General features: G+C 39.8%; 1 protein-coding gene and 1 long non-coding RNA gene across 3 annotated transcripts in view; one reads left to right on the top strand and one right to left on the bottom strand.

Annotated features, from left to right (window-relative positions):
- LOC143695107 (uncharacterized) overlaps positions 1 to 17,245 on the bottom strand; it is a 39,402-nt gene that overhangs the window by 2,280 nt on the left and 19,877 nt on the right. Inside the window, exons 3-4 of one of the 2 annotated variants that reach the window (XR_013184029.1) lie at positions 1,480 to 1,623; positions 630 to 810 (exon numbers count right to left, since the gene is read on the bottom strand). This is a non-coding gene — a long non-coding RNA (uncharacterized LOC143695107). The remainder of the gene's footprint in view (positions 1 to 629; positions 811 to 1,479; positions 1,624 to 17,245) is intronic. The other variant, XR_013184030.1, reaches the window with a different exon arrangement.
- Positions 1 to 17,245, top strand: part of CHST9 (carbohydrate sulfotransferase 9) — an 82,281-nt gene that overhangs the window by 61,603 nt on the left and 3,433 nt on the right. Inside the window, exon 3 of the mRNA XM_054646578.2 lies at positions 3,305 to 3,342. Coding sequence (XP_054502553.2) covers positions 3,305 to 3,342 — 38 coding nt within the window. The remainder of the gene's footprint in view (positions 1 to 3,304; positions 3,343 to 17,245) is intronic.

Below are 17,245 nucleotides of genomic sequence, written 5' to 3'. Positions count from 1 at the left end.
AAGTGATATAGCTTGAGGTCAACCCAAGAAGGCCATTTATCTCAACCAGCCATCAGCCATTACAATTTTTGCAACTAGAGAGACAAAAGAAAATCACTAAAACTTAATTGGGAGAGATATGTTTCTCCAGTCCTAATGCAAAATCATCACTGGCATCCAGTTGCAGCATTTTGGCCTCAGCATGGTAGGAGAGCACAGTGTCAGCAAACAAGAATCATGGTCCATACTGGTAAATACAACTTTTGAATCACAAAGTATCAGCTATTTGTCTATGATTAAGGCCTTTGGATTTGCTTTTGATTTTTAGCTCGGGTGGCACCGTTGAGCCCATTTAGGAACAGTTTGCAAGATGACAGGTAGAAAAATGAAGTTTCAGAAAAATACAGGAGAAGAGCAAGCTGCTCACAAGCAGTCTGAGTTGCAGAAGGAATACTTTGGGACTGCGCTGGCTACCTACTGGGCAGCTTCCATGAGAGTTTTCAGATGGCAGAAAATTTCCTAGTTAGTTTGATGTTGTTGCATAAGCTGCTGCCACATTGCAGGGGCTTGGGAAAACCTGTCAAAAATTTTAAATTCAGCATGTATTTGTCGACCAGAAATGAGACTTCTTGTTAAGTGTCAAATATTACCTGCATTTCATGAGACTGATGCAGTTGCTGCCTGTAGGACTGGCTGACGTGTTCTGACAGTTCTGGCTTTGTCAGTGTCCTATTCTTCATGTCCTTTGAGTAAAAAGCACCCTCTCCAGTGGTGTTTTTTGAATCCTGCTGGTGAATGTTGATGGGTTGATGGTCACCACAAATGATCCTCCTCAAAAGTGAGCATGCCAAAAGTAAAACACAGATTCACAACTTGTCATTATAAGATAATTGTAGGAATTTAAGGGAAAAAAAAAAAGGAAAAAAAACCCAACAAAAAAACCAAACAAAAACAAACAAACAAACAAAAAATAAAGCAAAAAGAAAAACTGAAACAGGACAAAGAAAATTCTGCCCACTTTCAATGGCCTTGTCCTGCCCTACAATCAGCCTCTGGCAGCTGAAAACTGAACCCCCTTTCAACACTGTAGGTGTCATGGTTTTTTTCTCTGCTTTTTGTGATGTTTTTATAAAACAATAGTACAATACACACCAGGACTTTGCAGGTTTCCCCATGTAATGGTGCCAATATATTTCCAGCCTGATTTGTAGTCTGTCTGTTATTACAGACCTTGGTCCCTTCTGAGCACAAGTGCTGACTCTGCCAAATGCACATAGTTGTTCTGTGATGAGGACAAGGATCATCTAGCGAATAAATGGAGAACTCAGTATTCAATTTAGTGGTGACCTTGAATTTGATCTCTCTTCTATCCTTAACAGCCCAACAGTCAATCTCTGTCCTGTTTTACCCATGTCATCATTGCTGTTGTATCATACAGCCACTTCTGCAACTGCCTTTTCCTTTACACCAAGAAAGAAGAGAGAACAAGGAAAGAATTACCATCAATTCTTCTTCACCTTTTCCTTAGTAGCATCAGGAATGGCTGCACAGGTCTTTCCCAGTCTTTCTGTTCTTTTTTCTATATTTATCTGAGGTAGAAACCACAAGTTTGATTGATAATGCAATTTGCATCTTGAGGCATCCCTGGAAATACAATGGCATGAAAGGCTACTCTGGCAGAGCACACTTTTCCCTCAGGGCTGACTTTAGAAACTCATTGATGTCACTTCCTTCCTCAGTCAGCAAGTGAATTTTCACTAATTCTCAAGACCAGCTGTCCATGCTGTCAACAGAAAGTTATTAAAATTCCTTTAAAGTGAATCAAAATAGCCTAAAAACAAATGTACTGGGAAACAGGAAAGCATCAGTATTCAAAGTCCACAAACCTTTGAGCAAAATAGTGTTGATCTAACCAGAGATTTCAAACACTCTGCTTTCCTAGCAACTTGTATATCATTAGAGAATGCTAAAAACACACACCCCTTTAATCTTCTATTACCAACAATCTATTTGGCTAAAATATTTGTTACAAGAATAAATCTTATTTCTCCTAAAGATGAACTGAGTGAGCAAGGGAATACATTTTAAGAAATCTCCCCTAAATGATAATTCTGTGGAGTTTTTTAAAAGCATAGTTTTTATATTTAGCAAATAAAAACATAACACAAGCATGCAGGAAGTAATTATCATAAGAGACAATCTTATAATATAGCCTAAAGTAATCATCTTCATCTGAATAATCTATAATGCTTTTATTGAAAAGAGTCGTTGTCTCAGGGATGGGAAGGGAGGAACATTTTCCTTTAAGTAGAGTCTTTATACTGTATTTTAACACTTTAAATATTTTCACCTCATTTTAAAAATTCTGCTTGTGCCACACTTATCAATATAGAAAAGTTTTGTTGAAATGGAGTATCCTTTCCAGGACTGGACGTGGCAGCCACCCGAGCTAGGCAGGCTCCCCTGAGAGTTAATAGTGATACTGACAGGTTGTAAGTCCTGTCCTATCATTATTATTTTTAAAAACCCTCAGGGAGCACGTAGCCTAGCTGGATAGGCAAGTGTGAAATTCCTGACTTTCCCCAATATGTGTGGGCAGTCTCCAGTAGCAAACTGATACCAGCTGCCCTTTTGACAACTAGTGCATGGGAGCAGTAAATGGAACAAATTACTGCCCCTTTTGGTCAAAAAGCAAAGAACAGATTTGAGGTGTCCTTGCTGCTAGAGTCCCAGACAGTGTAGAAAAGCAGTGTTCTGTCTAGGTTTTGATTTTATCTCCACGAGCACACTGAAGGACACTGCAGAAGAAGGCCAGAATAAGGAAACAAGACTATAATTTAACTTGCCACTTTGTGGATAATATCAGGATAGAATTTCTCCCTAGACCAGCTGGTGCTGAGCCTCAGTCTTGACACAGGCATTTAATTTTATTTTAAGGTAATGGCAGAAGTTGCTTTTCTCCTCCAGTGGTCACATTGTGAGCTGGATGCTACCAGTCTCTTGGTCACGTAGTACATCTTGCAACATTAAAAGGCTTTATACTACATGTTAGATTTTTTTTTCCTCCCCTTTGAATGTTTAAATATTTTGTGGGGTTCCAGGTTAGCAAGACTGGCTACCTATCTCAATCTTCTTTTATAAGAGAGGCTTGTGTTTCTTATATTTTTGATGTATTTCCATTTCAAACTGTCAAGTAATTTCTACATGTTAAATTCTGTTTCTTAATTGCAGGTTTTGATTATTTTTTTACTAATTTACTGTTTGTTGCTCTGCATGTCCCCTATCATATTGATATATGCAAACTATTTTTTTCTTTCCCTTTCAGAGTCTGGAAAAAAACTGCAACAAGAGACAATTAATCAGGTATTTGGAAACTTTTATACTTTTTGTTAACTTAATTTTTCAGACAGTAGAGAGTTGTGGCAAGTAGAAAGGAGAACTTCACAAGATACACTAATATTAGCAATACAGGTGTGCTAAGGAGCACGTGTCTGACAACTTGCTGACTCTGCGGATGTGTTGAATTCACAGGAGTAGCCATCATTTTGATCTAAGATTTTCCATTTAAGCAATTCAGTTCATCTACTTCCCGTGCTGGTGCTGAGGACAAAGCCCAGAGGTAATTTGTTCATTGGTATCAAATTTTGTAGCACAACATTATGCCTTTTTTTCCCTTCTGTTTGCTAGTATTCCTTTTAAAGGGCAGAAAGCTATTGATATAAATACCCAAACAACACATGTAAGCAGTGTATTTCGGTGTTTCTTAGGTTATTTCTGCCATGAATTTTCATTGAGGCTGCACTAAACTGTGACATTGCTTGCAGAGGCGTTTTTCATCCTGTCTTTATTACTGTATCAAGAGCAATTACTTATGAAAAAAACCTTTATATATTGTAATTTATCATTTCAACATCAGGAAAAAGCATATAGAAACTAAACTGAAAAAATTTTTAACCAGTAAGAGAGGACGAAGCCCAGAGTTTGCTTTCCTCAGTGACATGCCCTTGTGGAGTGAAAGGACTCAATTCCACAGAAGCAGTGTGCTTGCTTGTCATTCTCTGGCTTCTTGTCCTCTTGCTGAATGCTGTTGTCCAGATGGCATATAAATGGGCATCTGGATTGTTTGTGAGATTTATTTTGAAATGCCACTTAAAAAGCAGTCATTAAAATATTTGCAGTCCAGCAATTACCCTCCCTCCAGCCATCTTCCTTCTAAGCTATATATGGAGGCGTTGGAGTAATTACAACACAGTTAGCTGTGAACTGATCACCAAAGTGAAGGACTAACCTGACAGGGGACTGACCACCTAAAGCAGCCTGGTTTGGGTCTTACAGCAAGTCCCCTGCCATGGCTGAGCATGGCACAGATGCCAGTGTGTCACTTTCAGTGGCCTGAGCTGGCACCATTCTTCACCAAGTAAACCCTGGCATGTCTGGGAAGCCACTTATGGGAAGCCTGGTCCTGTGGCACAATGCAATATTCAGAGTTTTTACAACATTGTCATTATTGAGAAACTGATGGATAGATAGCTAGTTCAGAACATGGCATTGCATAAGCAAAGGAAATCTTTCACTTTTTAAAATAACTGTAGAAATGTTTTGGAATTTAATGGGAGTTATTTGCTTTGACTGAGAGTTTATATCCTAGAACAAGTCTAATTAGCTTTTATAACCGAAACTGCATTTTAAAATTAGCCAGAAATCTCTTGCAATGCCACTTTTGGGAGTCTCCGTTGGCCAGAAGGGGGGGCACTTGTATTTTTAAACCACACCTTGAGGCAACACTGGCGGTGCGTGAATGGTTGATTGGAGACCTAATTCTGCACATTTTCTGTGTTACAAAATCTGCTCGGTGCATGCCATTGCCCTTTTCTGAGGAAGAATGTATTGTGATTAAAAAAAAAAAACTTGCCACGTTTTCAAAGGGTGGATAATCTGCTGTACTTTGTGTGACCAGTCTTCGTCTTTTCCTGCATGCCACTGTCTTGCCTTTCTTGAATGGTTCACCTGCTCTGTCTCTCTGCCATTAACTTAAGAGTATCTAACTTTGGAAGAATATTATGTTGTCTTGATATGCTGAATGTATCTAAATAAAGCTGTAAAAAGTTGATTTGTGGACATGCCCATTTAAGTGGGTACTACTTCAGCTGGTAGTGTCCCATTCCAGCTCAATATCCTTTGGATTTCCAAGAACTGGAAGAGTATTTCAGAGCAGAAATCAATTTAATTTTCAAGATTGTCATTTAGGGCACAACTACATAAGCACTTCATATTTTATTTGTACTTGTATTGATTCAACAAATATATTTAAATGAGTGTTGATCATGATGGAATATCTGTAATGGAAGGAATCTTTTTATTTTCAATCCTGAAGTTAAAATTTTATATGCAGGGTAAGATCCTTTAGTCCCCTTTAAGTTCAGTTCAGCAACAGTGATTTAAACTGGCTGCCAGTAATTTAAGTGAGGGAGAAGATCTCTGCAGAAGATGGATGATGTTACGACTTGACAGGAGCAGAAGTGCAAAGGGGCAAATAGCAGGAAATATCTTGTTGAGAGGTGAGTGAAACAGAGAGGGGATGGAGAAATGATAAAGCTGCTGTCCCAGTGACCTCCTGACTGGAGGGTAAACCCCTGACTGTCTGTGTGCATCTGGGACCTCTCCAATCTTGAAGACCAGTGTGGTTTCTGTGTGGTTCTTAGCTCTTCTAAAGCCTAAGCAAAGTTTAGTGAAACATGACATAGACAAAACACTCAGGGAGTATCTGCTTCCAGAAACCTTTCACTACAGTTGGCATCTTCACTAGCTTTTTTTCCCTTTAATCATAAGTCATCAGCTGGTTTTCCTCAAACACCATTTTTGTCATTTATGTATATAGATATGTATGTTCATTTAACAGTAGTGGTCATCTACCACCAGCAGTCAACCAGATGAAGCACACACACTGTTTTTCAATACCTGTTTTTAACTACCTTTGCAACTTGAAGGGTAAGTCCTGGCACCAATGTACAGCCTGTTTACTGTAGCATGTTAATGACTGCTGAGGAAAATAGAAGGAAACAAGAAAAAACCTTGTTTCTATATAACAGTATTGGCAAAACAACACATTACAGACCACCAATCAAAATTTGTCTGGGGAAATCCTTTATGTTTCATCCTTAACCCTCCTATTTGCTTGTGTTGTGGTCTTAATATACAGTCCTACATACAATTTTGTCCAGTGCCTCTGAATCTCTGCAGGACTGACAAGAATACGTGTAATTGCATTTAGAAGTTGAAGTTGCTTGCAGAGATTTTGGTTTAAAATCTCAGTTGTGTTTGAGCTCAGACTTGGGCATGTCCCTTCTGCAGTGAAGCTGCAGGTCAAGTTGGGACAGTCCCCAGTATCTGTCCCCCTATTTTGTCACTGTGGAGTTTTTGGTCAAGGCAGACTCTCTTGAAGTGACACATCCATCCCTCAATCAGTGCTCTGTCAGGGAATATTCCCCTTTCTGCATGTGGGGCTGCAAAGCAGGAACACAGAAAGGATAGTGATGAGGCAATGTACTTGCTAGAGCTGGGGTTGGACCATGGATTACTGCAGCTCTGACATACTGTCAGTATGTGCACACCTTGTGCCAAAGAAAATAAAGAAGTCAAAGATAACTCAAACCTCTGTTAAATGACAATATAAGTTTGTTGCACAGACCATGATGAGGAATATGAATATGACCTGAAGGTTGCTTCGGGCACATGGTGTAATAAATCTATATTAACATGATTGAAAACTTCACAGTTCAGACCAAACTCCTTGGTTGCCCTTGTGCACTGCTATAGTTTACTCCAGTTTTCTCCTCTATCCCCTTCATCATCTCAAATGACCTAGCTAAAAAAAACTTCAGTCCATTTATGCCAGCTTCCAAGTCCTGCCACTCTGAGGTTATCTGATAGGTATGGTCCTTCCTTCTGTTTTCCCAGTTTGGGATCATATTCCTCAGTGTTACATACTTTATTGCCCCAAAATTAAGAGTTTGAAAATCTATGAGAGAGCTAATGCATTTAGCCCATTAAACAAACTGAACTATTGTTTCACCCTCAGGTGCTTTATAGAATCACCTATTGCTTGAGGTTGGAAGGCATCTCTGGAGATCATCTTGTCTAACCCCCTTACTCATAGAGCAGGTTGTCCAGGGTCACATCTGGTTGAATTTTGAGTACCTTCAAGAATAGTGGTTCATCTGCTCCTGGATATTTCTGGATTCCTTGATATTCACACAGTAGAAATGTATTTTGTTGTATTTATATGGAATTCCTTGTATCACACTTTGTGCCCACTTCCTCCTGTCCTGTCACTGAACACCTCTGAGAGGAGTCTGGCACCATCATTTTTACTCCCCCCACTTCTTCCCCCCCAGGTTATATACATTGATAAGCTCTCTCCAAGCCTCCTCTTCTGCAAGCTAAACATCACCAGCTCTCTTGGCCACTGCCTGTATGTCACATGCTCCTAACCTTTAAATACCTTGTTGCCCCTTCACTGAACTCACTCCAGCATGTCTACCTCCATGTCCATTTATACATTGGATGCATTCCAGTATGCCCACGTCTCCTGCACTGGGTAGCCCAGAACTGCACACAGCACTCCCAGTGTGTCTGTGTCTCACCAGGGCTGAGCAAATGTGAAGGATCACCTCTCCTGATCTGCTGGAATTGCTCTGCCTAATGCAGCCCAGGAGGCTGTTGGCCTTTTTTGCTTTGAGAGCACATTGCTGGCCCACAGGCAGCTTGTTCTCCAGTACCCTCAGGTCCATTCCTGCAAAGCTGCTTTCCTCCTCTGCAGCCCCCAGCCTGTCCCAGCTGCAGGACTTCGCATTCCATTTTGTCAAATCTCATGAAATTCCTGTTTAGCCATTTCTCAAGTCCGTTGAGGTCCTTGTGATTGGCAGCACAGCCCTCTGGTGTATCAGCCACTCCTCCCAATTTTGTATTGCCTGCAGACTTGGTGAGGGTATGTTCTGTCTCATCATCCAGGTCAGTAATAAAGATGTGGGACACTTTTGGACCCACCATCGACCTTGGGGCAGTAGTGAATGGCCTCCAGCTGCATTTTGTGCACAACTGTTTGAGCTTAAGTTTTCAGTCCAGCTCACTGAGCACTTACCTAACCTGTACTTCGTGGAGGTGTTATGGGAATGCCAAAAGCCTTAGTAAATTTGAGATAAACAAGATCCAGTACTCGCCACTGATTCACTCATCTGCTTGTACAGGACTATTAGACTGGTCAGGATCAATTTCCCCTTCATAAATCCATACAACATGAGATTTAGCTGGAGGACAGTCACCAGTGGAGTACCCCAGAGGTCACAGCTGAATAAATACCATTTAACTTCTTCATTATATACCAAGATGATGGGATGGAGTGAACCCTCAGGGAGTTGTCACAGGATGTAAAACTGGGCTGAGGAATTGCTGATACAACAGAGGGTTGTGCCGCCATTCAGAGGGGCTTCAACAGTGTGGAGAAATGGACCAACAGTAACCTCATGAAGTTCATCAAGGTGAAATGCACCTGGGGAGGAATAGTCCCTTGCTCTGTCATGCTCCTGGGTAATGAGGTGAAGCTGATCAGCCTGTCATTTCCTTGCTATCCAGCCTTAAAGATAGGAGTGATGTCTGCTTTCTTCCAATCCTCAGGAAACCTTCCAGTCACCATGATCTTCCAAAGATAATAAAGAATAGGCTCACAGTGACATCCTCCAGCTCCTTCAACACTCATGAGTTCATTCCATAAGCTCCCTCTTCCTGTTCCATAAGGACTTGTTTCTGTCTAGTTTGTTTAAATATTCCCTAAGCTGATCCTTCTCCACCAAGGGAAACCTTCCTTTCTCCAGGCTTGAAGTGGGGCCTCACCAGTGCTGAGTACAAAGGGACAAACCTTTTCCTAGTCCTGTTTGGCCATATTTTTGATTCAAACCTAGATTCCTTGATTTTTATCAAAACTACAAATTATTTTGATACAAACCAAGCCCTTGGCCACCTGGGCACACACAGTGGCTCAGATCCAGCTGCTGTTAACCAGCATCCCCAGGTCCTTTTCCACTGGATAACTTTCCAGCCACTCCACTTTTCCCTAATCCACTAGGTGGGTCCCCTGATTATCTCCTATAGGTTCTCATTTGTTCCCTTGTTTGAGGTAGACAGCTCCAAGCCCTGTCTGGTTGAATATGAGATCCTTCCTGCTCCCCCTGCACATTTTGTATCAGTAAGCAGAAGCTGCATTTTTTAAAATTAATTTTTAATTTTTTATCTGATATATTATCAGATAAAATCAGTTGGGGAAAAATGTTCCATTTTTCCATACACATAACATTTTCTTTCTTCCAAGCTGATAAAAGTTGCTTCTGATAGCATTCTCTGCCCCCTTTGAGTTCAGATAATGTAACAGTCCTTCACTGATTAGTTCATAATATATAGTACCAAGATGGTGACTCTCAGAAAAAAAAATGCAGGAGGAAAAACTATTTAAATAAGTACAGAGGATATTTTTATGTGAGAACCTTCTCAGTCCCTCGTGGAGGAAACTGCTTCTCAGGTTGTACAGACAGGAACATAAGTGCAGTGTCTGAAGATAAAACTATCTTAAATTTTATGAAGAATTATTCTTTTGGGGAAAAACCAACGAAACAAATATAACAATATGCAACAGATTGAATGCTCAACAGAAGTATTGAAAGACATGGTGAGAGGTTTAAGCAATGAAGGGCAGCATGGACTGGGAAGTTGTGTAGCAGTCCCAGTTATCAGATTTCTGTCTCTTTTTGCTCTGTAAAATGGCAAGTTTTTCTACCAGTGTTAATCAGAAAGTAGGAATCACAATATTCACATGGGCTAGGCAATTATTATCTTTCCTGTGGTTTACAGACACAGAAAAATGAAGTGTGAAGGTCAAGGGACTTGCATAAAACCAAACACTGTGGCTCTGGTGGGTGCAGCTGCCCTTAAACACAGTGCTGCTCTTATGACTCCTGTGCTTCAGGGAGGGATGGTGCTTGAAATAGTGTTTGGGTGGCACACTGGTCAGCTGTGGCACTGCTTGCATATCAATGCATATTCGGGGGAGAGCCTCACAAAAATCTGCTACAGAATAAGCCAGCGTATTTTCTTTTACCTGTGATAGACATGACAGCCCCATTCAGTGAAACAGGGTCAGTCAGTGTGAGGATGGACTGTACAGTGAATAATGCCCTTTGTCAATTCACAGTCTGTTTTTTCCCACTGTAATTTATGAATGCAATCATTTCTCAAGTATTCTTTTTTTTCTGCCTAGAAATTAACACACAAATTTGTTTAAAAGTGTACAAATGTCGGCAAACACATATTTGATTTATTTGCCTACCTAGAGCACATTTATATTTCTACTTCTTTTTTATTTACCAATAAAGTCATCTAATTTGAATTAAATGCTAATTTTGATTGAAGGGAAAATGCTTTGAGATCTCTAGAGATCTTAGTGTCTCTTCCAAAGCAATTTGGGAGAAATTGAATTCTTCATGCCTGAATATACATTAATATTCTTCATCTGAACTTAGTTTCATTGGAAACTTTTCTTATTATTTCTAAAACAGCAAGATGTCTTGTTTATGCTGGAAGATAAGTGTGTTTACCTGCAAACAAGATAGAGATGGATTCTGTTTACCAGAAACAAAAAAAACCCTGTGAATCTTGCCACAGCCGCTAATGTGAGGAGCTCTGCTTTGTGTGCAGAAGCACAGCATTAGATTTCAGGCCTCTATTCTCAAAGCACTTGCTGGGAAATTGGAGCCAGTGTTTCAGTCCAAACGTGCAGGATTAACCTCCAGGATTAACACCCAGCAGTTTGGTCAGCTTCCTGCAAAATATGTCTACTCATGCACACAAGGAAATGGGTACAGGGTCTCTCCTGTGCAGGCTGGGTGTTGATCAGCAAGGGCTGAGACATGGCCCCTCCTTGGATAAAAAAATGTTGGTGTCCCTTTTCTTAAGAGAGGAAAATAGATGTTGTCTGAAATATGAAATGCGCTCAAAAATTCCTGCCTAGCTTGAGTTGTGAACATGCAAGAGACGCTATTTGTTTTCAAAGATGTGTTTCAAATATGCTTGAAAATAGCAATTTTGGGAATCGCATTTGTCAGCAGCAGGAACTGTTTAGGTTATTTGATTTACTTCTGTGCTTTAAGTTATGAAAAATAGGCACATTAGCATTACTTAATGAGTTCAAATAAGAGATCAATATGTAATATACAGAGATTGCCTGAAAGTGTCATCTTCAGACTTAAGCTCCCTCTATATATAAGGTAAACCTACTTGTTACGAAGCACTATGCTTCATAAAATGGATATTGCATGCTTAGTTTAGTGAATTTTGAATTTCAGATTGTTTAAAATGCTTTGCTGTTTAAACACACCAGTTTACCTGTACCCAAAACCAGTGTTGCTAGGTAAGAAGGAGGCTGGGCTAAATATGGCCAAGTGTTAAGAGGTCCATAGCCTGAAAATTGCTTTTTATTAGCAGTGCATCTTAGCTGCACATCTAGGCTGGCATGCACTCCATGCAAATTGGCTGCAGACTCTGCCCAAACACTAGCTGTCAGGTCTGCAGTGGCTCTGTGCTTATTTTCAAGTCTGTAAGTTATAGTGCAAAGAACCAGCACCATAAAACTGTTATCAGGAGGCAAGACAAGCAGCATCAGCATTGCACTATCCCGAAACCAATTTATTATTGCTATCAAGTGACCTTCCCTATTATTTATTTCTTAGTAATAAGGGAGTGGAGTGCTTTTTTTATTTGCTATACTTGGTTGCAGTTGTATTGGTGAATCTTTAATCTGTCACACAAAACTTAATTTCTGATAATGATAGCATCTTTATTGCTACTCTTTCTATTATTTATGCCTTGATCTTTCTTATTCCTCCCATTCAAAGCATGCTTTGGAGAATCCCAATGCTTTGACTGTGAAGGTGGAAACAGGAGGTAGCTAATTCCAGTTTTGATCAAGAATTGGCAAGTAAATTAGAGTTTAATTTCCTTCATCCAAGATGCTGACTATGTGAATGAGCTTGTGGAAGTGGCTCGTGCAGACTGTCTTGCCTCATTATCATGACTTTGTGCTTTCTGTAGATCAAGACAGGGCAGGGAGGGGAGGGGAGGCTGATGCAAAGCCAGGAGTTGGGTATCTAAGAGGTCTCAGCCAAAGACAAATGGATTTCTCCTATCTCCTTATTAAGTACACTACTATACTTGTGATAATGTTACTGTTTAGCTTACCCCATTGGGCCTCTCCACTTTCCCCACTGCCTGTAAGCCTGGGTTGTTCTCCTCCAAAACCATCTCTGGGCTGGGGCTCTCCCTTCAAATTTTTCCACACCAATCACTGACAGCTGGCCACACCATATAAAAAGAAAAAAAACCTCTCTTTCCCTCTGCCCTTTCCTTCTTCACTATCTTGGTCTGTATCCTTGCCATAACTCCAAGTCACCGTGCAATGAGATGCTGGATTTTCTGCTAACAGATTCTAGGGGCAATAGTCACTGATTTACAAAGCTGTGTTTTGAAAAGCAGTAGTTAAAATTACTGGTATCTATTTAAAATTACTGTTAATTAAAATTTACCTGCAGTATTTTTTTTCTTACTATGATCAGTTATTCTATTTTGTGTCTGGCTCAGAGTTCACAAGGATCTCCTTTGAACCTAATTGTAATTCAGCTACAAACTATGAGGTTTGCCTCTTAGTCTCTGAAGGAAGTTCTGAGTATCTTGTATTCTCTCTTTTCTTATTTTTTTCCCCCTCAACCTGTTTAGTAATCTTAGAGATGCTTGGTACAAGTACATGTGTTTTAGGGATACATATCTCATAGGAAAATGTGGTGTCTGTGGCAGTAAGGTCTTGCCTCTGGCTTTTGAGGAATGTAGCATCAGTGATATGCCCTGAATAAATTAGATAAGCCAAAAATTCATGGCTCCGCTGGGAGGTGAGGGGTTAGTGCTGCCTATTATCTTTGGAGTAGCTGATACAAGCACAAGTGATGAATCAAGAGGTTTATCTCCACTGCACAGAAGGTGAAGCACCTCATCAGCAAATATTTTCTGTCACTTGTGTGCAGCCTGAATAGTCTCTCCATTGGGAGATCCTGTGGATCTCTGCTTAGCTCACCAACATTACACTAAACAACTGCTATGATATGGGAGAGTTCTGAGCGTATTTACATGTTAGCTCAGGTAGCATAGTAGTAGTAGAGGAGTCTGATCATTCTGTATTACATTTTCCAAATAGTCTTCTAGCACAAAAGAAGTTAGGATAATCTCTCCTTTTGGCAGGATTAAGAAAATTCAGTACAGCTCTTCATGTTTGTACAGCTGAAGTGAGGTAGTAACAGATCCAGGCTTCACTGGCTTGCTGAAAATAGGAATCATGCAAACTTTTCCTCACATTCAAACTGCATACCAAGTCTGAGCTATCTGCCACAATCCTGGTCCTCTGATTAAGAGATTCTTCTAAGTGTGCCCAAAAATTATCACGGAATCACAGAACAGTTTGAGTTGGAAGGGACCTTTCAAAGGTCACTTAGACCAATCCTCCTGCAATGAGCAGGGACATCTTGAAATAAATCAGTTTGCTCAGAGCCCCCTCCAACATTTTGTGAAAAACTTGAGGTTTTAGGCTGAAACTACTGGTTCCAAAGTTTTCAAAGACTCACAGACACCTACCATCCAAGTAGGAGGATGTTTGTTTTATAATCCTCCAGTACTCAAGCTGCCTTCCACTAAAAACTTAATTTAAGAGACTCATCTCTGTGTGCTCCTTGATAATTTTAAAGTCTGAGTGTGAACTGGAAAATGAACCTTGTCTTAAATTACTCTTTGTCAATTTTCTGTAGAGAGATCCTAGGTAAACAGGTAAGTTGGCATCAGAGAAAAGCACAGGAAAACAGAAAATTTCTTTCCTTTGCTATTCTTCATGCTATGTTATCTGTTGGGCTTATTTAATTTTATTATTCTTGTAAGTAAAACTGAATACCCAGCACTAAGGCATTTAGGAAACAGCACTGTTTGCACTGCAGGCCATTAAATCTTTGTAAATCAGCCCTGGAATATCAGCCTTTCCAATACATCATTATCTTTTTGCATGGTGAGTTGCTCTAATTGCAAATGCCTAGATGAGATCCCACCCGTGCATTGTAAAATCACCACAAAGCATAATTGGATGAGTCTTAACCATGCTTGGCAGTAGTCAATCTCTTCTACCTCAGTGGCTTGTGAAGGTATTAAAGGAAAAGACAGCTTCAATGTGTGTAAAAGAAAGTATTGGCTACTTATTTTTACAGTGAGGAGAAATCCTTTTTTGAATGGAGAGGAGCAGGGAATCTACAGCAATAAAAATGTGACCAAAAAAATCCATTAACTCATTAATGACTCTAAAATGCCTTTTGTTTCAACAGCTTCACTGAGTTGCCTGCCAGTAGCCACACATCACAGAAAAACTCTGTTAAATTCCATTTTTTCCTCAAATTTAACCTCATTTTTAAATCTGTCTTCAGTTCCAGCCTAGCTAAAGTGAGACAGTGCCTTCTACTCTTCTAAATGGCCACTTCTTATGTGGCCTTCCTTTCAAATGTGTTTATGCAAACAGAGGGCAGTTTGCACAATTACTGGCAAAGGTACAATTCCCTGGTTTTAATCCTGACACTAAATGTATGCAGCCCACTGCACAGGTTGTCAGCATGTCTTAAGGACAGCGTTGCATCTTTCCAAGGTAACCACAGAGTTCATCTCCCATGTCAGGCATCTGGTTCCCAAACTTAGCAGCTCTTTGGAAAGCCATAAATGGATGTTCCTGTCCTTGGACACTTGGCTCAAAGAGTTTGGTAAGGGCTGTCTGCATGGGAAGATCTGGGTCCAGAGTCAGTGTCTGACACATGCTGCCTGTTGTTGGTGTATGTTCAGGTGTTTTTCAGAACAACAATGCTCAGCAGCTTGTGGGATGGACTTTTAGGAATGCAGATATATGGACATGGATGTTTTTCAAAAGTCTTTATCGGTTTTGCAAGTTTTTGTTTACCTGTTATTGCTGTGGGGAAAAAAAAAAAAAGATATAACATGGAGATGTTCAGATCTTTATAGTGTCATAAAATGCACAACAAAGCATCACTGACACCAAGAGCAAGCCAAAGAAGGCAGCTCTCTTTATGTAAGACTGGTGTCATAAAATATTTAAATCCTTTCAGAGTGTGTGGCTTTCAGCTCTTTCATGCAGAAAAGTGTCAGACTGTCAGGCAGCTTTGCTTAAGGAACATGGCACTATCTATTAAACAATTTCTCTTAGTTTCCCAAGAAAACTGTCTAGTTAAATATTTCTCATCAAAAATAAAGCTTAATTAATTTTTTCATTCATCTTACCTTTATTACATACTTATGTAGTTACTCAGGCAAGTGTATAGAAAGCTTTTATCTCTTTCTTTCTTCTTTTATTTTAATTTTTTTTTTGAGTTAGAAAACTTCCATGGCAATGTACCAGCCATTTATGCCTTTGGAAAATATCTGTTCCAATTCTTAGAGCAAGTTACTGTTCCAATTCTTAGAGCAAGTTCCAATTCTTAGAGCAAGCCAGCATTTACTGCAAGGACACTATCCTTCATGGAGACCATAAAAACATATATTAGCCAACATAAGTGAGATAAGTAAAGTCTCAGAGAGAAGGGGAAGAGGAAAGCAGCTAATAACATTTTACAAATTGAGATAACTTCTTGGTCCTCAGATCTTCCTGTATCATTGCTTTGGCCCTAGAGTTTTGGGGTTTTTCTTGGGGATTTTTATTTGGCTTAGGGAGAGAGGGGCAGGCCTGTGGGGTTTTGGGTTGGTTTGGTTTTGGTTTTCTTTTGGGGATTATTTTTTTTTAATTTTGTTTTCTGTTGGGGCCTTTTTTGCTAAGTTATTCTTTCTCCTTTTGCCTCATCTCACTAGGAAGGAGCCCCTTTCAATTGCCTCCAACTATGCACATGTTGTTCCTTTACAGTGGTACTGAGATTTCTCTGAATAGTTCTGTCCATCCTCCTCTGAAGTTTTTAATCCCACAAAAATGTTTTAGTAAGGATTCCTACAGCTGCATTCACCATTTCTGCAACTAAAATACAATCCTCCTCTGGTACCATGTTGGGTTACCCTGGAGGCTTGTCCTGGATCCCAGGCAGACTCTTTGAAATGGAACAAAATCAAGACCACACACACCTTTCAATCTGTCCTTTTCCCTCCTGTTCTAGTGGAACTAGGGCATCTTCCACCAGTTCAGGAAGACAGGATGGCTCGAGAAGGCTGAACTTTCCTCTGAAGTACAGGATTCATTTTAGTGGCTTTGGTTTGAAATTCAGATGGTTTAAGTTTCTTTGCACAGAAATGAGCTGCTAAATTCAGGTGACATACCATAGGAATTCATGAGGTACTGCCCTCTCTGAGTTTTCTCTGCATTGGGGAACACCAGTACAGCCATGTATCATTGGAGACTGTCTTCTAAATTTTCAAAATCACCAGAGTTGCACTGATGAACTTACAACCTTTAGTTACTTTAGCACTATCACAATTTTATCCCTAATTCTGTTGAGCCTTGTATTGTGTAGTTGGTTTCTGAGTATCCCATATTTTTCATCTCACCTTTTTAAGTTCCAGGTTTCCCTTTCAAGGTAAAAACATTTAAATTATTTGTAAGTCTGTGGTTCTGCAGTTGCAAGAATGGCACTTTGCCACTCACTATGATGCTGAAACTCCCATTGGGCTCATAGTCATACCCTGATTTACTACTAGCACTGCTTTCTGTTGTTACACACTGACTTAGCTCCTGAATTATTTCCATCCTAGGGCAGAAGGGATAAATCTCTAGACACATATGTTTCATTTGTTTTAAAGAATAAAATATTAGACAGAATACATTTTTTTAAAAATATTAGAAAAGTGGACCACATCAAATCCAATGAATTCAAGTATCCTTTTGCATCTCTAAAAGCACCAACTTACCTTCTCTCTCACAGACATACAAGTCCTGCACAACTCTCTTCTTTTATTTGTTTTCATCAATACAAACATTAGTTCAGTGGCAAAAGACCTGCTTGTCAGTGGCTTGAAGCAGTAGAGAAAAGCCCGATCCTCTGGGTTTGTTTTTGTTAAAGGAAATTATTACACTGCAACATATGCTAACTTTTCTTGGAACTGCTTGTTTTTTCATAGGCTTTTTTCAAACTGGAATTCAAATTGTGTTTCTTTC

The sequence above is a fragment of the Agelaius phoeniceus genome, chromosome 1, assembly GCF_051311805.1.
Source record: "Agelaius phoeniceus isolate bAgePho1 chromosome 1, bAgePho1.hap1, whole genome shotgun sequence".
Taxonomy (NCBI): domain Eukaryota; kingdom Metazoa; phylum Chordata; class Aves; order Passeriformes; family Icteridae; genus Agelaius; species Agelaius phoeniceus.
This window is presented reverse-complemented; position numbering and strand designations above follow the sequence as displayed.